Source organism: Bubalus kerabau, chromosome 1 (assembly GCF_029407905.1).
Source record: "Bubalus kerabau isolate K-KA32 ecotype Philippines breed swamp buffalo chromosome 1, PCC_UOA_SB_1v2, whole genome shotgun sequence".
Classification (NCBI taxonomy): Eukaryota; Metazoa; Chordata; class Mammalia; order Artiodactyla; family Bovidae; genus Bubalus; species Bubalus kerabau.
In genome coordinates, this window is record NC_073624.1 from 63,006,007 (window position 1) to 63,027,285 (window position 21,279).

The 21,279-nt window shown below is 35.2% G+C and overlaps 1 protein-coding gene and 1 pseudogene across 1 annotated transcript; both read left to right on the plus strand.

The window, feature by feature from the left end:
• Nucleotides 1–1,016: 1,016 nt before the first annotated feature.
• Nucleotides 1,017–1,975, plus strand: LOC129645520 (olfactory receptor 6C74-like; annotated as a pseudogene).
• Nucleotides 1,976–16,245: 14,270 nt separating this feature from the next.
• Nucleotides 16,246–17,185, plus strand: LOC129641530 (olfactory receptor 6C74-like). Its single transcript, XM_055566223.1, is given in 2 exon segments — nt 16,246–16,728; nt 16,730–17,185. Coding segments are annotated over 2 exon segments (939 nt in total).
• Nucleotides 17,186–21,279: the final 4,094 nt, after the last annotated feature.

Genomic DNA, 21,279 nt, shown 5'->3' on the forward strand with positions numbered 1-21,279 from the left:
ATGTATTTTAATTTGAAAATTACTTGCATATTTTCAGTCCTCTTTCAAATTTTTCCTTAGTTTAACTCTATCTCTAAAAACCCTTCTTAATGTTCTACTTTTGCATAATGCTTTGCTTTTCCTTTCTCTTTTTTCTACTTCTTAAGCCTTCTACAGTTTCCTGAACACATATTTGCATATTTCTATCTGATCCTATATCCTGAATTCTTATTTTTACTTTTTCTTACATGTACTCTCAGATTTGTAACGCAGAAGAAAACATTAATTTCTTATAACATATATTGAAAATTTCATACTATTTCTGCTAATTTTGTTTCAGGATTCCAAAAGGGGAATTTTGAGAATGGTAACAGAAATAGAGAAAGTACATGACAATAAGTGCAGCAAATAAGTACATTCCCAATTTATCATATTGACTTATGAGAAATTGGATTCCATTAGCCATGCAGGTAAAGCAAATGAGTATCAGGCATTTGACTTGATTAATTAGTAAAATGGTATAGATATGTTATTCCTGTTCATTGATGGTGGCTAGGACAGTGTGTGTGAATGTGTGCATGTGTGTGTGTATGTTAAATGCATAAGAAGGGCTGATATACATGTAATGACAGGTATCATTTTGCTTTAATAATGCAAAGCGTTCAATTAAACAGGTACGGGCATTCATCCCAACCCTTGCAATAAAATCAACAGAGGAAAAAGCATTTTTGTATGCTTAAAATGTTCATTTAAGTTCCCTTCAACTTATTCACGTATTATCAATCAACATTTATTTCCATCATCTAGGCTATTTTAGAATTGTGAACTAAGATTGAATCATCTGTTATATATACTGGAAATGCAAACTACCGCTCCTCCTGGCATAACCATTTTTAAAACACAAATGTGAATTGTGTTACTCTATCTGAAACATAATTGTGCTAAATTTTCTTTGAACATTAGTTACCAATATTATTTTTTTCACTTAAACCATTTTCTTTTTTTCCTACATAGAACTGGAAAAGTAGAGGATATTAATGGAAAATTATACAAGAGTGACTGTTTATTCTAGCAGGTTTGACTGATGACCCATGATTGAAAGTCATATTATTTATCTTTCGACTTATCCCCTACTTGCTGAGCATCACTGGCAACATGATCATCATCATACTCATCCTAATGGATCCTCACCTCAAGATACCCATGTATTTTTTCCTTCGGAATTTTTCCTTCTTAGAAATTTCCTATACTACTGCATGCATCCCTAATTTGCGAGTTATGATGGCAACTGGGGACAAAAACATTTCCTATAGTAGATGTGTTTCTCAAGTATTCTTTGTCTTCCTTCCTGGAGTTTCTGAGTTTTACTTGCTAGCAGCTATGTTCTATGGCCACTATGTTGCCATCTGTAAGCCCCTGCATTACACAACCATCATAAACAGTAAAATCTGCATTCAGCTTGTCTTCTGTTGTTGGATTGCTGGCTGCTTTACCACCTTTGTGCCTTTCCTCTTGGATCTAAAACTATTTTCGTGCCTCCAATGTTGTTGAGCATTTCTACTGTGACACAACTGCCCTCACGCAGATCTCCTGCTCAGACACACATATAATTGAGACAGTGGGATTCATTTCTGCTGCAATGACTCTTGTGGTCACATTAGTAATGGTGATAATATCATATACCTACATTGCAAGAGCAAGTCTAAAAATCCCTTCATCGAACCGGAGGGAAAAAGCTTTTACAACATGTTCTCCTCACATGATTGTGATATCTCTTTCCTATGGCAGCTGCATCTTCATATATGTAAAACCTTCAGTCCAAGAAAGAATATCTTTTTCCAAGGGAATTGCAGTGCTCAATACCTTTGTTGTCCCACTTTTGAATCCTTTCATCTACAGCTTACAGAACGAAGTGAAAATGGGCTTCATGAATATGATAGGCAGGGTTGTTTCTTTCTCATACAAATTAATATTATATTTCACTTTATATAAATGAAATAAAGAGTGGGGTCTATAGTAATAACATTGTATCCAATTATAGCTTCTGATACATATTTTCTTTTATTTCCATTCATCTTTGTACCTTTCAAGCTTTATTTTTTCAAAAATCTTTGTTACAACACAGCTTTTTCCTATGTTCTTCAATAGATATTTTTTTAAAAAATCACTTTCTTTTCTTTTATAAGCTGGAAGAGGTATACCTAAGTTTTCAAACCATCTATTTGTCTATGAATTTTATTTAGTCAAGAATACAATACTTTTTATTTAAATTATATTTAATATAGCATGCAATGTAAATGTTTTTGCTATCCTTTATTTGTACTTAGTTATAACCTACTTAAGCTAATATTTCTTTATATTCCTTTGTAATACTAACAACATATTTGTACATAGTCCATTTAATTTAATGAAAGAAAATTGTTGCAAAGATTAACCCGTAGTGTTGATGGTCAAACTATAGATTTTTTTTTTATTTTTTGTTATTTTAAAATAATTTTCATAGAAACTAGTTGCTTAGTTTGTATTTGAGAATTGGTAGCATTTACAAGTATTTAAATTGTAGATGAAAATGTATTATTTTACTAGCCTATTTTAAAAGTTAATAATAAAACATAATGAATATAACACATTAATACTATAACAATATATAAATAAATATAAATAATAATATTAAATAATAAAATATTAATAAAACATAATAATAAAACATATTTGGTGTCTCCATATATAAAATGATACCTTTCAGTAACTTGGGATACTTCTGAAACTTATTGAAAGGTGCGTGTAAATAACTGTTAAATAAAGAAAACAATGCTAGTCAATGTATTATTTTCAGATGATCATAAGTGTCAATGTATAGTTACATAGCTATATCTTCTCTCAGGGAAATCAAGATGACAGAATAATGGTTTTTTTTTTAAGGAATTTTGAATTCTTAGTCATAAAGTGAGTGGAATTTGGGGAACTCAAATCAATTTGTGTGTCATGACCAAAGTTTGAAGATATTAAATAGAATAAAAAGGGTTTTCCAAGGTACACATCATTTTCATGATTTTTTTCTAGAAATGTTTGTGCATTTGACTATAATATCTTTTTCATTTCCTTTTAGTATTTTGATTTTGAATAAATTTTTTTGATTTGAATAAAATATGTTTGAAAAATGCTGTCTTATTACAGACCAGTAAAATATATAGCCAACTAGAAAAATACGTATAGTATATGTGACAGGACAATTTTACAGGTTTTGGTACAACCAGTTAATGGACTATATCTGAAAAGATATGTGTCAGGAATATGATTTCAGGAATAACATTTTAAAAATTGGTTATCATTTTACTTCATCATTATTTCATTTTGAGAATATATAGCTAATGATCTTGGAACACTATTTAACATTTAGAAATTTTAAGAGCACAGAATATGAAAAAAACATGTAACATATTGGGACAATCTTATACAAGTAAAACCTAAGGCTCTCTCAGTGTTCTTTTTAGTTTTGATTCTGTTATGTGTGAGTCAGGAAGAATTTGCTTAAAAAATACTATCCAGGTTAAACCAGTAACTTATCATGGAGCTATTCTGAAATGTTTCACTTATATATTTTTAAATGTCTGTCATTTACTACTTATATTGCACAGATGCTCCACAATTCAGGGTCTGGCACTTCTAAAATACAACTTCCTCATTCCTATTCTGCCCACTCCCAGGAAGATTAGTTATGTTATCTTTCTTCTCTGCCATTTTGCTTAGTCTGTATCATATCTCATTTCTTTATATCTAATAGACCCACAACTGATGGCGTCTGAATTTGAATCTCCAGATAGTTTAATAGTGCTTTAAAAAAAATGTTCTTGAACAAGTAACCCAGTTTCTTCAATACAGGGTCAGCTGAGCTTCTACCTGAAGTACTGAAATGCTTTACTTTGAAATGCGTTCAGCTTTTCTGCTGGACAGCAAACATGATATTAAAATAAGACCTCTGTTTTGTTGAGAACTCAGTAAAGGCACTGGTAGGGGTTTTATATATAATTCTAGAAATAACAATATAGTATAACAGTTAGAATTTCACATAAGAGCAAAAAGATAGTTCAGTAAGTATAAGATAAGATCATTTTGAAGGGGACAGAGCTAAAAAATAGAATCATACATGTTAATGTATGGGAAAACCCACCACAATATTGTAAAGTAATTAGCCTCCAATTTCAATAAATAAATTAGTTTAAAAAATAAAATAAAAGGTGTTGATGATGGAAAAAATAGAATCATGAAAACAAATTTAGAAATATTTTAGTTTTCAGTACTCCTTTAGAGGAGTACTAAATTATGTAATGATTAGTAAGTGATTACTAATAATAAAGATTAGAAGTAGTGATTAGTGAAAGTTGCTGAGTAATATCTGACTCTTTGCGACCCCATGGACCATACTTGATGGAATTCTCGAGGCCAGAATACTGGACTGACTGAGCCACCAGGCAGGCCCAGTGATTAGTAAGAGGAGAAATATAATACATGGAGGTGGACCAAGAAAAGTGGGAAAATATTACTAAAATTACTTTCCACAGATGCTTAAATTCAGACCTTAGAGAACATAGTTAAATAAGTACCAGCTTCCCAGGTGGCCCAGTGGTAAAAGAATCCACTTGCTAAGCAGGAGATGTGGATTTGAACCCTGGGTTGGGAAGATCCCCAGGAGAAGGAAATGGAAATCCACTCCAGTATTCTTGCCTGGTAAATCCCATGGACTGAGAAGCTTGGCGGGCTACCACTACATGGGATCGCAAAGAGTTGGACACGACTTAGAGACTAAACAAGTACAACATAGAAATACTGGATATAGAGTATCTGTAATAGAAAATCAAGCTGTTAAAAATAATATGAAAGTATTCAGTTCAGTTCAGTTCAGTTGCTTGGTCGAGTCCGACTATTTGCGACCCCATGAATCGCAGCACTCCAGGCTTCCCTGTCCATCACCAACTCCCGGAGTTCACTCAAACTCACGTCCATAGAGTCGGTGATGCCATCCAGCCATCTCATCCTCTGTCGTCCCCTTTTCCTCCTTCCCCCAATCCGTCCCAGCATCAGAGTCTTTTCCTGTGAGTCAACTCTTCGCATGAGGTGGCCAGAGTACTGGAGTTTCTGCTTTAGCATCATTCCTTCCAAAGAACACCGAGGGCTGATCTCCTGTAGAATGGACTGGAAAGTATTATGTCTAGTAAAATTGATAACTCAACAGTTTTCAACCATTTTAACTTCCAGGATTTCTCAGTTAAAACATTTGAGAAATGTCTGTGTGAATAAATCTAACCAGTTTATAAGTGGCAAAATACTCAAGTGTACAAAAACAGTAGAACTAAAGAGTTAAAGGAAATTTAGATATTTCCAAAAATAATACAATAAGGGCCATAAGAAGTTATAGAAGACTGCTGCCTCTTGGGGAAATGACCAACATATTAATGACAAAAAATACCTAACTCAGGTTTCGAAAATCACTTGGATATACAAGCCTACTTCCTATGGTTTGTACAACAATAAATGAGTTGAAGGAATTACAAATTATAAATAGTACACATATTTTCCCATGTATCATAAGGAAGATGATAAAGGAAAGCATTTTTGATTTCTGTTTCACTCAGCTTTCTTAAAGTTCTGTCCTTTTATATGATACAGATTTTGAAAGCATAAACTCATTACTTGGACTAAAGATAAAACAATATAATAAATATATCTGCAGGTTAATACATTTAGCAAAAAATAAGATACTTATTAAAAATAATAAATGAGATTTTCTGTGTTAAATAAATGAACACTGTTTGGCGGTTATAAGTGCTGTAAGTTAAATTCAGATACTGATGGAAAAATAAAATGTGAAAAGTATGAAGTGAAGTGAAATTCGCTTAGTCGTTTCCGACTCTTTGTGACCCCATGGACTATGCAGTCCATGGAATTCTCCAGGCCAGAATACTGGAGTGAGTAGCCCTTCCCTTCTCCAGGGGATCTTCCCAACCCAGGGATCGAACCCAGGTTTCCCGCATTGCAGGCAAATTCTTTACCAACTAAGCCACCAGGGAAGCCCATGAAAAATATAAATAACTTTGTGTAGAAATATGTGTAGAAATCACATTATTCCATGTGTAGAAATAACATGGACTTAAAAGTCTATTATTGAGAGGAGCTCTTTGGACCATAGATTATATTTGACTTTACTATTTCAAATGTGCTTCTGTAATTTTTTCTTAGATATCACTATAAGTGACTAACATGTTCTTTAAAATAACTCTTTAAAATATTCATAGAGTAAGGAATCAAATTGTAAACAATAAGGTAATTTATGTATTGGCAACTAGAGCTATACAAGTTCTTAAAGAGCGGAATATCTGTTAGAATATAGCGATCTCTAGGTCTGTCTGTTATATGACTTCAGCTCTTATGTGACATTTTATGCAGGGAAAAATACTTCCTCATAGCTAAGATTCTGCAAATATGCCTTTCTTTGGTTGTCAACCTGAAAAAAAAAAAAAAAAAAAAAACACTTCTATTGCCATTTTAATTATCTTTATTGTGTAGTTTTGTTAAGATTCACAAAAGGGAAATAAGAATCCATCATGGAAATAGAGTTCATTTGACTTGGACTGATAGCTTAAACTTTACTGAAAATTGTTATTTTCCTGTTTCTGTTTCACAAATAGGTGATTGAGAATAATTCTTGAGATAAATCAAGAATTTATCCTTTTTACAATGTTGAATCCCTACCTAAAATTTTAATGTAATTTTTCATCCAAAATTTCTCTTTTTGAAATATATATTCCTAAAGTTTTTTAGTATTTATTTATTTTTTCCTTTTATTATTATTATTATTTTTTTACTTTACGATACAGTATTGGTTTTGCCATACAATTTGGAAGATCCCCAAAAGTGGGAAAAATTAATTAGCTAAACTCTAGGAAATTGTTTAGTCTTTCAACACAGTTAACTACTACTACAGTTAACTACTGTGATGAAAGACTAAACAATTTCCTCAGTTCAGTTCAGTTGCTCAGTCATGTCCGACTCTTTGTAACCCCATGAATCGCAGCACGCCAGGCCTCCCTGTCCATCACCCACTCCCACAGTTCACTCAGACTCAGGTCCATCGAGTCAGTGATGCCATCCAGCCATCTCATCCTAAGTCATCCCCTTCTCCTCCTGCCCCCAATCCCTCCCAGCATCAGAGTCTTTTCCAATGAGTCAACTCTTCGCATGAGGTGGACAAAGTACTGGAGCTTCAGCTTTAGCATCATTTCTTCCAAAGAACACCCAGGGCTGATCTCCTTCAGAATGGACTGGTTGGATCTCCTTGCAGTCCAAGGGACTCTCAAGAGTCTTCTCTAACACCACAGTTCAAAAGCGTCGATTCTTCAGTGCTCAGCCTTCTTCACAGTCCAACTCTCACATCCATACATGACCACAGAAAGAACCATAGCCTTGACTAGATGGACCTTTGTTGGAAAAGTAATGCCTCTGTTTTTGAATATGCTATCTAGGTTGGTCATAACTTTCCTTTCAAAGAGTAAGCATCTTTTAATTTCATGGCTGCAGTCACCATCTGCAGTGATTTTGGAGCCCCCCAAAATAAAAAGTCTGATGAACAAAGCTAGTGGAGGTGATGGAATTCCAGTGGAGCTATTTCAAATCCTGAAAGATGATGCTGTGAAAGTGCTGCACTCAATATGCCAGCAAATTTGGAAAACTCAGCAGTGGCCACAGGACTGGAAAAGGGCAGTTTTCATTCCAATCGCAAAGAAAGGCAATGCCAAAGAATGCTCAAACTACCGCACAATTGCACTCATTTCACATGCTAGTAAAGTAATGCTCAAAATTCTCCAAGCCAGGCTTCAGCAATATGTGAACCATGAACTTCCTATGTACAAGCTGGTTTTCGAAAAGGCAGAGGAACCAGAGATGAAATTGGCAACATCTGCTGGATCATGGAAAAAGCAAGAGAGTTCCAGAAAAACATCTATTTCTGCTTTATTGACTATGCCAAAGCCTTTGACTGTGTGGATCACAATAAACTATGGGAAATTCTTCAAGAGATGGGAATACCAGACGACCTGACCTGCCTCTTGAGAAATCTGTATGCAGGTCAGGAAGCAACAGTTAGAACTGGACATGGAACAACAGACTGGTTCCAAATAGGAAAAGGAGTACGTCAAGGCTGTATATTGTCACCCTGCTTATTTAACTTATGTGCAGATTACATCATGAGAAAATCTGAACTGGAAGAAACACAAGCTGGAATCAAGACTGCTGGGAGAAATATCAATAACCTCAGATATGTAGATGACACCACCCTTATGGCAGAAAGTGTAGAGGAACTAAAAGCCTGTTGATGAAAGTGAAAGTGCGGAGTGAAAAAGCTGGCTTAAAGTTCAACATTCAGAAAACGAAGATCATGGCATCCGCTCCCATCACTTCATGGGAAATAGATAGGGAAACAGTGGAAACAGAGTGTAGCTAATTAATTTCCCCACTTTTGGGGATCTTCCACATTTTATATTCCTATGTTCTATGACTACTTTGTTGTGATTCAGGCTCTTTCCTTGCCTGATCAATATGTACAGCAAAATGTGCTATCAGCTTGTACTTGGCTCCTGGGAACTGGATTACTAAATTAATCTTTTGATAATTTGAGCACAGATCATAATTATTTTGATGGTATTTGGGTATCCAGTTTTTCCTGTAGTACTGGGTTGGCCAAACATTTCATTCAGATTTTTCTACTGGATGTAACATCACAGAAATACAGACATATCGAGCCAAAATTTCAGAATCAATTATTCTGGAACTTTGGACACAAGCAAATGTTTCCAACAACCAAGCGAGTGTTGAATAAAGAAAAATCAACTGAAAACCATAGGAGAGGTTTGCAGCATTTTTATTTTCCCTTGTTCAGCCCCGTCTCTGGGTTTGCATTGGTCCTGATGGTGGCAACCCCATGTTCACTGTGTGGGACCTTGTTTACTAAGTTCAAGTAAAGTAGAACAGACCTTATTCTCACTTCTGCATTTTATGATTTTAATAGCTTAATTAATGTGTGGCTTGCTGTGATTTTCCTTATTCTAAATAACATCCATATATGTTTCTACTTCCATATTTATGAATTTTGCTCTCAGAATTTTGTTATTGCTGCCTTAAAGAATGGCACTCTAATATTAGGAAGTTCAAATATCCCCCAAACATGTAACTACACTTGGAAGGAGGAGAAAGGTAAAAGTACTCTTCATGTATATGGGGAACAGGCATTTCTATACAAGAGTTGTACATCGAACCTAGAAACAATCCATGCTGACATGGCTGGGAGCAAAAAGTGTCCCAGAACAGATGATGCTGAGGAAAGGGAAAATGAAGATGGAAGATTGCCTAATGTATTTATTATTTTTGAGGATATAGTCGCACTTCTGGATTCTAGACTGAGTTGGGAATACGGAAAAATATGTGAATACTTATGCAATTATTTTAATGGAAATTGATCCCTGTGGATACAAAATATTGTTAAATAGAGAAAAGGCATGTAGACAAAGATGTTGCTCAGCTTGAAAAATAATTTCATTGTCAAAATAGTGTAAATTAAGATAAAACTGATGATCATTATAAAAGTATGAACAATATAATAAAAATGAGAAATATTAATAGAAATTATTTTTGTGGTGGTGATTTAGTCTCTACATTGTCTCAGACTCTTTGCAACCCCATGGGCTGTAGCCTGCCAGGCTCCTCTGTCTATGGGATTACCCAGGCAAGAATACTGGGAAGTCTCCTCTGTCTCCTGCATTGCAAGTACATTATTTTACACACTGAGCCATTGGGGAAGCCAAGAATACTGGAGTGAGTTTCCATTTCCTTCTCCAGGGCATGTTCCCAACCTAGGGGAGGAGTAAGGATATAAGAAAATAAATAACTAATTTTTCATACTAGAAATCCAATAGCCTAAACTGAAAATGTCATTTAAGAAATAGTAATAAATATCAAGGGGAACAAAAGCTAATACTGGAAGTCTCCAGAGAATAAGAGTTAATGACAGGTGAGGGATGAAGCAGGAGGCTACTAATTTTCATTGGCAGAGTTCCAGAATTTTTCACTTTTTGAACTTTGCATATATATATCTTTAATTTTTTTAAAAAAGCAATTTTATTACAGTGGTATTTCAGGTTTAAAAAATAACACAATAATTAAACCACTTTTTACATATTTTTATTTTTTTTAATTTTATTTTATGTTTAAATTTTACATAATTGTATTGGTTTTGCCAAATATCAAAATGAATCCGCCAGAGGTATACATGTGTTCCCCATCCTGAACCAAGTCTTAGTGATGGCACGTGGGATCTTTGATTTTTGTTGCAGCATGCAAACACTTGGTTGTACCATGTGAACTTAATTTTTTTTTTTTTTTGAAGCATAGGTCATTACAGAGTATTGAGTAGAATTCCCTGTGCCATCTCCTCTAAATTCTCTCCATTCTTACTGCCCAGACTTCCTGTTGCTATGCTTGGTCATATGTAGTGAATTTGCCTTATTTTTTGTTCTGTTCTATCTTCATCAACATTTTTGAATAAACTTCATCAACTCTCCTATCAAGATAATTCCATTTTTAATTCATCATATATATTTATTCAGTTACTACTTAGTACCAAGGTTATTCCAGATCCTAAAATTATATGGATGAAAAATGTGATAGACAAGATTCTACTATAATGCAACTGGAATTTTGTAGGAGAACCAGATTTAAAAAGTGAAGAAATGACATGTAGAAATAAATATTGATAGAATTATAAGCAATAAAAGTCTATACATAAAATCCATGAGAAGAGAAATGTCTCCTCACAAATGGTCACTTCACAAATTCACTTTTTTATGGAGATATATTGGGTTGCCCAAAAAGTTAATTCAGGCTTTTCTATGAAAATGTTAAGGAAAAATCTGAATGAACTTTTTGGCCAACCTAAGATAATCTGAGTTCTCGAGTTTGGTGATGGAGTGAGAGCAGAGGTGGGCAGAGAGGTGAAAAAGAGCTCGAGAATGAAATATAAAAAGAAAAGAGAGGAAGAACGTGAAGATAGGACAGGAAGGAAGTGAGGAGTTATACCAAGGATTCTTTGCTGGTACCTGGTACCTTGCCATTCAATTATGTTTCAGGACATAATTTTAGCAATAATGTGGGATAATATGAATTAAATTTTAGAGAACATATTTTTATCTTCTCTGTAGAAAATGGATTGGATGAGGGAAGGAAGCAAGATTATTTAGACATCTCCTATAGGCTATTAAGACTAGGTGGAAAGTAATGGTTTATTGGATTAGAATGGTGGCAGTTGTAGCAGACACCGTCTTCTAATTACAAAATGTTTCCTGCTGGACTGAAAAATAGATAGGTGCATTTCACTTTTCTTTTCTTCTTCTTTTTTTTAATGTATATTTGTCATGGACATGTAGGGTAACTTAGTATTTTTTTTTTTAATTCCTATGGTTTGCAACTTATGAAAATGAGAAGTGAAAGTGTAGTCCCTCAGTTGTGTCCAACATTTTGTGACCCCATGGGCTGTAGCCCACAGGGCTCCTCTGTCCATGGGTTTCTCCAGGCAAGAATACTGGAGTGGGTTGCTATTCCTTTCTCCAGGAGATCTTCCCAACCCAGGGACTGAACCCTTGTCTTCTGCATTGCAAGTAGATTCTTTACCATCTGAGCCACCAGGGAAGCTCTCATACAACTTAGAGCTGCCTTAAAAAAAAAAAAAAAAAAAAAAGTGTTTTTGTCTTGTTCTATAAGGAGCTTATAGATTATAATTTCTCCATTCAGTCATTTTTCATATAGACTTAACATCTTGTGCAATGTTCTCAGGGAAAACTTTTCTTTAAAAAAATATTTTATTTTATTTTATTTTATTTTTTTGATTTTAACATTTTATTTTATTTTTTTTTAATTTTATTTTATTTTTAAACTTTACATAATTGTATTAGTTAAAAAAATATTTTAAATCAGTTAATCCTCTTGAGACACATGACATACTGCTTAAAAATGGATGATACCTATAATCTTAAAGCTACAAAATAAACAGCTGAGCTTTCCATGTAAGACAAAACCATTTCAAAATAAAAGGAGCCTGAAATATTCTTTTATTCATTTTTTTCTTAACTTCTTAAAAAAAGAAAAAAAACTATTTGTTTTGCTCTAATCTTGACAAATATGCTCCAAGTTAAATAAAACATAAATTGGAGAATATTTCCTATCTTAAAAAAATGAGAAGAAATGAAACTGAATTTCTTACTGTGACAGAATCCTTGAATTTACACATTTGAGTGTGTATTACTGAAGCTGATGTTGTTTGAATAAGAATGCAAAATAAAAGTAGGGGTTAAAGCAAAATATAAAAACATGGTGTATAGGCAACATTAGAAATTGCCTCTATCCTGGAACTCGTGTCAAAAGAAGCAAGTTAAGAATGAATTGCTACTAAAGACATTAAGGTTTGGGGGAAAAGTCCGTTTTTATTTTAATTAGAATAACTTTACTGCATGAAACTGGAAGAAATATTCAACCCCTGCTTATCAGTTGAAATAGGATGGCATGCAATTAGAAATATTTTTCTTTCACAAATAAACATTCAATTGACTTTTAAAACTTACACTGAAGACATCAATTGTTCTATTGTAATAAGAAATCTGTACCTTTCATTTCCTAGAATCTGGCTTTCAATAGACATTCTTCTCAGCATTAAACAGAATCTCAGAAATGCTCTTTATTAAATGAATGCTGTTTACCTCAGATAATTATAAATGCGTGTTCCTTTAGTGCACAGAGTCAGTGTAAGTAATGTGGATTATGACACTGGACTGAACTTGGGAAATTATTTTTGTATTTATCAAGCAGTTGTATTGAATTTAATAGAATTTAAGCCTTTCAAGAGCTGTCTAATTTTAATATGATAAGAGAATCTCTTATCTTGTACCTGTAAATTGTCTAAGCAGTTAAGGAAGCCCTTGGGACTGTGTGCTTGTGCTTAGTCCCTCAGTAGCGTCCGTCTCTCTGCAACCCCTTGGTCGGTAGCCCACCAGGCTTCTCTGTCTGTGGGGATTCTCCAGGCAAGAATACTGGAGTGGGTTGCCATGCCCTCCTCCAGGGCATCTTCCCAACCCAGGGACTGAACCCAGGTCTCCTGCATTGCAGACCGATTCTTTACCAGCTGAGCTACCAGGGATGTCTCCCTGTAACTGTAATAGTAGTTAAACAATCACTATTTTACTTTTACCCAGCAAGAATTTATTTGAGGAATTAGGAAGAAAATAATGTTGTCAAGGAGTTTAGAATACTTGTTTAGAATGTTGTAATTTAAGGTTAGGCTAGTGTGTGTGCCTAGTCGCTTAGCTGTGTCGACTCTTTGTGACTCCATGGACTGCAGCCTGCCAGGCTCCTCTGTACATGGGATTCCCCAGGAAGGATACTGGAGTGGGTAGCCATTTCCTTCTCCAGAAGATCTTCCTGACCCAGACATGGAAGCTGGGTCTCCTGCATTGCAGGAAGATTCTATACCATTTGAGCCACCAGGGAAGCCCCTATAAAATAGAGTAACCATTTATGAATCTACCTCTGACAAAATACTCTGGCAGTTTATATAGCTCATCACAGTTTATTGATATTTGCCTATACATTTCACCTTTAAAATAGACTAACTTTATATTTCTAAAATCTCACTGAGTATAAATTTTACTTAGAATGTAAACACATTTAGAAAAAAGGATCCATTGAAGAGGATAGAAAACAAAGGAGGTAAAAGAAGGAAGACAAAAATTTTAGTTGCATTGTATTCATTTATAATCATTTGAGATATTTGCATATTAAGTCCACAATTGGAATACAGAAATATAATGTGGATAAAATCGTTTCAGATATGACATCATATTATTCTTAAGGAAAATATTTTCATTCTCTAGAAAGAATTGATGATACACTTTTGTGGTAATGAATGTAAGATGTAAGGGTTTTGAAGAAGATAAAAAAATAAGAAAGAAGATGGAGAATAGAATTTCAAATTGTCATGTATTGAACCAGAAAGAAATGAGGTTAGAGGTGAATAAAAAAGAAGTGGCTCACATGGCAAGAGGGGGAGACACATGGAGCAGTGATGCACCAGGCATGTCTAGATAATCTTTTATTGTTTTAAATACCTTATTCTAGAACCTTGCTCATTACTGCAGATATTTAGTAAAGTGTGCTATATAACACACTCCATGCAGGATGATATGCTTTGTATCTGCTTGAGTGAATATCAGAAAAAAGAGCACAGCCAGAGTGAGTAAGATGAAAGTAAATTCTAATCTTCAGGTAGAGTGGAAAAAGCAGAATTAAAAGTGGTCATGAGGATTTAAATACTGAAGTGTATAGAAGTTTGGTAAAAGTAATTCCCACTTTATATAGGCTGGGGATACTTAGGTCAAGTTATGTTAATTTTTAAAGGTGAAAATTTCACTTCAGGTGAAATCTGACTTCCAGAATTATAAAGTTTACCTTAAACTGTAATAAACACAAAAAGAGATGTTTGGCAGAGTAGAATTAATCATCTTCCTGTAAATTGAAGATAATGACATTTAACCTTTCTTAAGTAAATGGCTTTCTGAAGATCTTTGGAGGCTCTGTGTAGCTTTAGAATCTGTGACCCAAGAAGATAGTTCCATCACTTTGTATTTTCATCCATATAAACATAAATGATTCTTTTAATAATGAAAGAAGAAGAAAGTTATGTAAATAATTTAATGTATACTAAATAGATTGGAAACTTTGAAAATACAGAAAATACAAGTTAAGATACTATTTTTTTCTCTTTGTTTCTATTTTTATGAGATTATCTTTTTTTTTATTAAGAATGGCCCCCAAATTTATTATGATTAAACATAAACCATATTCAGCTTTTTTTAAAAGATAAAATATAAAACCAATTAGAATTACATTGACTTGTTTGGTTTTAGAAAACTTGAAGAAAAATGACCCATTTATCACCTGCAGATAGGAGATTGGGCTATTTATTTATTTAAAATTTGTAACAAAATTACCTTATATTTGTATAACTGTTTAGAATTTACCCAGTTTGTAGTTTTAAAACATTTTCAAATCTTCTAGAGGAATGATTAGGTTATAAATTTGTAGGTAACTAGGATAATTAAAAAAAATAAAAACCATTCAGCAAAGCAAACCATTTAAAAGAAGCAACCTATGTATGTATCTTTCCTCATTCCTCATGGCAGAAACAGTACAGTAAATGCTATTCTTCTATAACAGCCAACAGCCAGTGCAATTATAAGTGAAATTTTTTCTGTTTAATGTCAAGTTGAGCTGGGTCAAAAGAAACAGTTAAAAGGAAATTGAGTTTTTGAGTGGGAACTGACTGTAGAATACATTCAATTTAAAGGTTCGATCAAAGAAAATGTAAATGTGACTAGTCAAAGATGTTTCTAGAATCCTTAGCCATCTCTCAATCTTTATTCGGCCACTAAGGACATACTGTGACAGAAACTTGATGTTCTGCATCACTTCCCCCCTCCCCCAAAACGTATTTTCTCTTTTGTGCTTCTATACTATCTGTCTAGAGACACTGAGAAAAATGGGGAAATGGGCTTTACTGTGGGTCCAGGAAACACCTACTGATTTTTACCCAAAGTAAGGACTCTCAAAATGAAAGTTGGACAAACAACTGTAGAGAAAACTAAATACAAAATAAAAGCTATGGAAGTCCCTCTGAGAACTAGTGGGGAGAGAGCAATTCAACTTAAAACAGCAACAGTCTTTGAGATATTACTTGAAACAGGCAGCCCAACCGAGGTTAGGATGGAAAACAATGACAGTAGAGTTCTTAGATCAGTCAGTTAAGGAATTGGTGTGAGTGCCACACATTACTCTTAAGAAAGAAAACAGTGTCTTTTCCTCCAACTTCTGTCATAGTTTTAGTGTTCATGTAGAAATGGCATCATTTAAAAAAACTCAGACAGGGCTACGAGCTCAATTATCAACAGAGGTAGTAAACAAAGGAACTCCTAAGAATAGATTTTAAAATGGATCAAAGTGTGACTATGTTTTCCTTTGGGAACACATGAATTTATGACACTTGAGGAAACAAACAAAAAAACCTCATGAATTGCACTCAGTGAAATTTTGAATAAAGATTATATGAGTACATTTTTATAGGCTGGTATTCCTTTCTGATTCTTCTTTCTTTCTTTTTTTAAATAGAAGTCAGCGATGAGAAACCGCACAACAGTAACAACATTTATTCTTCTTGGAGTAAGCAATGATCCACAATTACAGGTGGTTATTTTTCTTCTCCTTTTTTTCACTTACTTAATGAGCGTCACTGGGAATCTCTTCATCATCACCCTTACCCTGCCAGATTCACACCTCAAAACACCCATGTATTTCTTTCTTCGAAATTTCTCATTTTTAGAAATCTCATTCACAACTGTCTGCATCCCCAAATTTCTTGTCAGTATGGCAACAGGTGATAAGACCATTTCTTACAACAATTGTGCAGCACAGCTGTTTTTTACTATTCTCTTGGGTGTAACCGAAATTTTTCTTCTGGCTGCCATGTCCTATGACCGCTACGTGGCCATCTGCAAACCCCTGCATCACACAACCATCATGAGTGACAGAGTGTGCAACGTACTGGTCTTTGCCTCATGGTTGGCTGGTTTCATAATAATTTTCCCACCACTCCTCGTGGGTTCTCCAGCTTGATTTCTGTGCAGCCAACACTGTAGATCATTTCTTCTGTGATGTATCTCCTATATTACAACTCTCTTACACAGACACAGATAAAGTAGAAATAATGATGCTTCTCTCAGCCATTTTAACTCTCCTGGTTACTCTGACGTTAGTGATTTTCTCCTACACAAACATCATTAGGGCTATTCTGAAGGTATCTTCTTCTCAAAAGAGGAGGAAAGCCTTTTCTACATGTTCTTCTCACATGGTGGTTGTGTCCATTTCTTATGGAAGTTGCATCTTCATGTATGTGAAACCCTCTGCCAAGCAAAGAGTGTCTTTAAATAAAGGGATAGCTCTGCTCAGTACTTCTGTTGCCTCCATATTGAATCCTTTTATTTATACACTGAGAAACAGACAAGTGAAATATTCTTTTAAGCTCATGATCAAAAATATTGAGGCTTTCTTAATGAAGTGAACAACATTAGTGACATTCTTGAGTTTATAAGTAAAATAAATCAAGAAGTGTGAAGTGTGTTTTACACCTCTTCTATGTTTGTGTTCTACATAATATTACTATCTTACATGACTTACAATGTTCATTGTGACTTGCCTAAAAATCCCAGTCTAACTTTCACTTCTATTTTCTCCTCATGCTCAGATCACATATACATTTCTTATATATGATCATATTCATTTGCCTTTTGATTTGTTGACTCTGTTGATTACCTTTAAACATTCCCTCATATAGGAAGACAAAGTGTGACTTCATTTTTCCATGTTCCTTTCCACCGTTCAGAAATTTAGAGATTCAGTTTGGTGTATATTCTATGCAGAGTTTAGTACCCCACCTGGATTTGATCACCTAATCAGTTTTTCTGTAGTGGATTCCAAGTTTGAATTCTGAATAGAAATTTGGAATGAACCAATTTAATGCATTTTTTTAAACTACACACATTGATAGTTTCAAATTTTCAACTAGGCTTAGACTGCTGGTATATTTTTAGAAACAGATTGAAGAAAATCTAGAGATGTTAAGGCAATACTGCCTTGCAATAACCAGATAAATTATTGCTAACATTAACTAATTATTTACAATGGCCAGGTTTGTGAAATGTACTAGCCTGCATCTTGAAAACAGCATAAGACAGGTATTATCATGCTCACAGATGAATAACAATCTGTAGCCTATTTAAAGATTAAGCAACTCGCTGGATTAGAATAATTAATATTGTGAAAGTGACTGTAGTACCCAGATTCAATGATTCCCTATTAAAATAGATCAGTTTTCATTCCAGTCCCAAACAAGGGCAATGCCAATCGCACTCATTTCACATCCTAGCATGCAATGCTCAAAACCCTTCAAGCTAGGTTTCAACAGTATGTGAACTGAGAAGTTCCATAATACAGGCTGGATTTAGGAAAGACAGAGGAACCAGGGATCAAATTCCCAACAGCTGTTGGATCATAGAAAAAGCAATGGAATTTCAGAAAGACATCTGCCTCATTGAATATGCTAAAGCCTTTGACTGGGTGGATCACAACAAACTGTAGACAATTCTGAAAAGAGATGGGAATAGCAGATGACCTTACCTGCCTCCTGAGAAACCTGTACGCAGGTCAAGAAGCAATAGTTAGAACTGGGCATGGAGCAACCAACTGGTTCAAAATCGGGAAAGGAGTACATCAAGGCTGTATATTGTCCCCCTGCTTATTTAACTATTATGCAGAGTTCATCATGCAAATGATGGGCTTGAATGAATCACAAGCTGGAATCAAGAATGCCAGGAGAAAATCGATAACCTCAGATATGCAGATAACATCACCCTTATGGCAGAAATTGAAGAAGAACTAAGCAGCCTCTTGATGAAGGTGAAAGAAGAGAGTGAAAAAGCTGGCTTGAAAGTCAACATTCAAAACACTAATATGATGTCATTGGGTCCCATCACTTCATGGCAAATAGATGGGGAAAACAGTGGAAACAATGAGAGACTTTATTTTCTTGGGCTCCAAAATCACTGAGGATGGTGACTGCAGCCATAAAATTAAAAGATGCTTGTTCCTTTGAAGAAAAGCTATGAAAACCTAGACAGTGTACTCAAAAGCAGAGACATCACTTTGCTGGCAAAGGTCCATCTAGTCAAAGCTATGGTTTTTCCAGTAGCATGTACAGATGTGAGAGTTGGACCATAAAGAATGCTGAGCACTAAAGAACTGATGTTTTCAAACTGTGTAGTGGAGAAGACTCTTGAGAGTCCCTCGGACAGCAAGATCAAACCAGTCAATCTTAAAGGAAGTCAACCGTGAATATTCTTTGGAAGGACTGATGCTGAAGCTGAAGTTCCAATACTTTGGCCACTTGATGCCAAGCATTGGAAAAGACCCTGATACTGGGAAAGACTGAGGGCACAGGGAGAAAGGGGTGGCAGAGGATGAGTTGGTTGGATGGCATCATCAACTCAATGTACATGAATTTTAGCAAACTCTGGGAGATACTGAAGGACACGGAAACCTGGCATGCCCCTGGAGGAGGGCATGACAACCCACTCCAAAATTCTTGCCTGGAGAATTCTATGGACAGAGGAGCCTGGTGGACTACAGTCTGTGGAGTCACAAAGAGTTGGATGTGACTGAAGTGACTTAGACTTCAGGCATGCATGCACAAAGGAAGGAAGAAGGTACAATGGAGAAACAACCATCTCTTCATTAAGTTTTTAATATCCATTCATCCATGATGGTCATACCTTGGTGGTGGCAAATTATGCTATAGTTAACATGGGGGCCCTTATATCTTTTTGAATAAGAGTTAATTTTCTTCAGATAAATGCCAAGAAGTGGAATTTCTAGATCATATAGTAGTTCCATTTTTAATTTCTTTGTGAACTTTATAGTATTTCCCATAGTGGCTACATCATTTACATTCCCACCAATAATTCACAATTGTTCTTTCTCTACATCACTTGTTATTTGATGCCTTTTTTATAATAGTCACTCTAAAATGTGTGAATTGATATCTCATTGCAGTATTAGTTTGCATTTCTCCAATTATTACAATTTTGAGTTATCTTTTCATGTGTTAGTTGTCCATCTGTATGCCTTTGTTAAAAACTGTCTATTCTGCATTTCCACATATTTTGCAAATATTTCAAGTTAGGGATCAGTTGGTTGCATCTACACCATTTTGGTTCTAGATACTAATCTCTGTCAAATGTTCAGCTCTTCAGAAAAACTGCAATTTGACCATATTTATTGGGCAAACTGATGAGTAAAAGTCAGATTTCATCTCTCTCATCTCTTCCTGATCCCTGGGACCTAGTTAAAGGATGTAGTCACTGAGTCCAACTGTTCCCAGAAAGGAGTTATCTCCTTTCATTTCTTCTTGGTAGTCATCAGAATAAGGAGTTCAGGGATAAAGAGATACACACATCTACTTGGAAAACCCAATATTCCATCTAGATTATTCTTGGGAATGATATTTTACTTTCCCCTAACTCCATCCCCTAGTAAGTCTGGTTGGCACAACTTCCAGGTGGCAACATCTTCACAGGGGAGGACCTTATGGATTTGCACTTAATTCTGGTCCAGTTCAGTTCAGTTCAGTGGCTCAGTCATGTCTGACTGTTTGCAACCCCATGGACTACAGCACGCCAGACCTCCCTGTCCATCACCAACTCCCAGAGTTTACTCAAACTCATGTGCATTGAGTCAGTAATGCCATCCAACCATCTCTTCCTTTGTCGTCCCCTTCTTCTCCTGCCTTCAGTCTTTCCCAGCACCAGGGTCTTTTCAAATGAGTCAGTTCTTCAGATCAGATGGCCAAAGTATTGGAGTTTCAGTTTCAGCATCAGTCCTTCCAATGAATATTCAGGACTGACTTCCTTTATGATGAACTAGTTGGACCTCCTTGTAGTCAAAGGGACTCTCAAGAGTCTTCTCCAACACTACAGTTCAAAAACATCAATTCTTCGGTGCTCAGCTTTCTTTATAGTCCAACTCTCACATCCATACATGACTACTGGAAAAACCATAACTTTGACTGGACCGACTTTGTTGGCAAAGTAATGTCTCTGCTTTTTAATATTCTGTCTAGGTTGGTCATAACTTTTCCAAGAATCAAGTGTCTTTTAATTTCATGACTGCAGTCACCATCTGCAGTGATTTTGGGGTCCCCAAAAATAAAGTCTGTCACTGTTTCCCCATCTATTTTCCATGAAGTGATGGGACCAGATGCCATGATCTTGGTTTTCTGAATGTTGAGGTTTAAGCCAGTTTTTTCACTCTTATATTTCACTTTCATCAAGAGGCTCTTTAGTTCTTCACTTTCTGCCATTAGGGTGCTGTCATCTGCATATCTGAGGTTATTGATATTTCTCCTGCAATCTTGATTCCAGCTTGTGCTTCATCCAGCCCAGTGTGTCTCATGATGTACTCTGCGTTTAAGTTGAATAACAGGGTGACAATATACAGCCTTGACATGCTCCTTTCCCTATTTGGAACCAGTCTGTTGTTGCATGTTCAATTCTGCCTGTTGCTTCCTGACCTGCATCAGATTTCTCAAGAGGCAGGTCACGT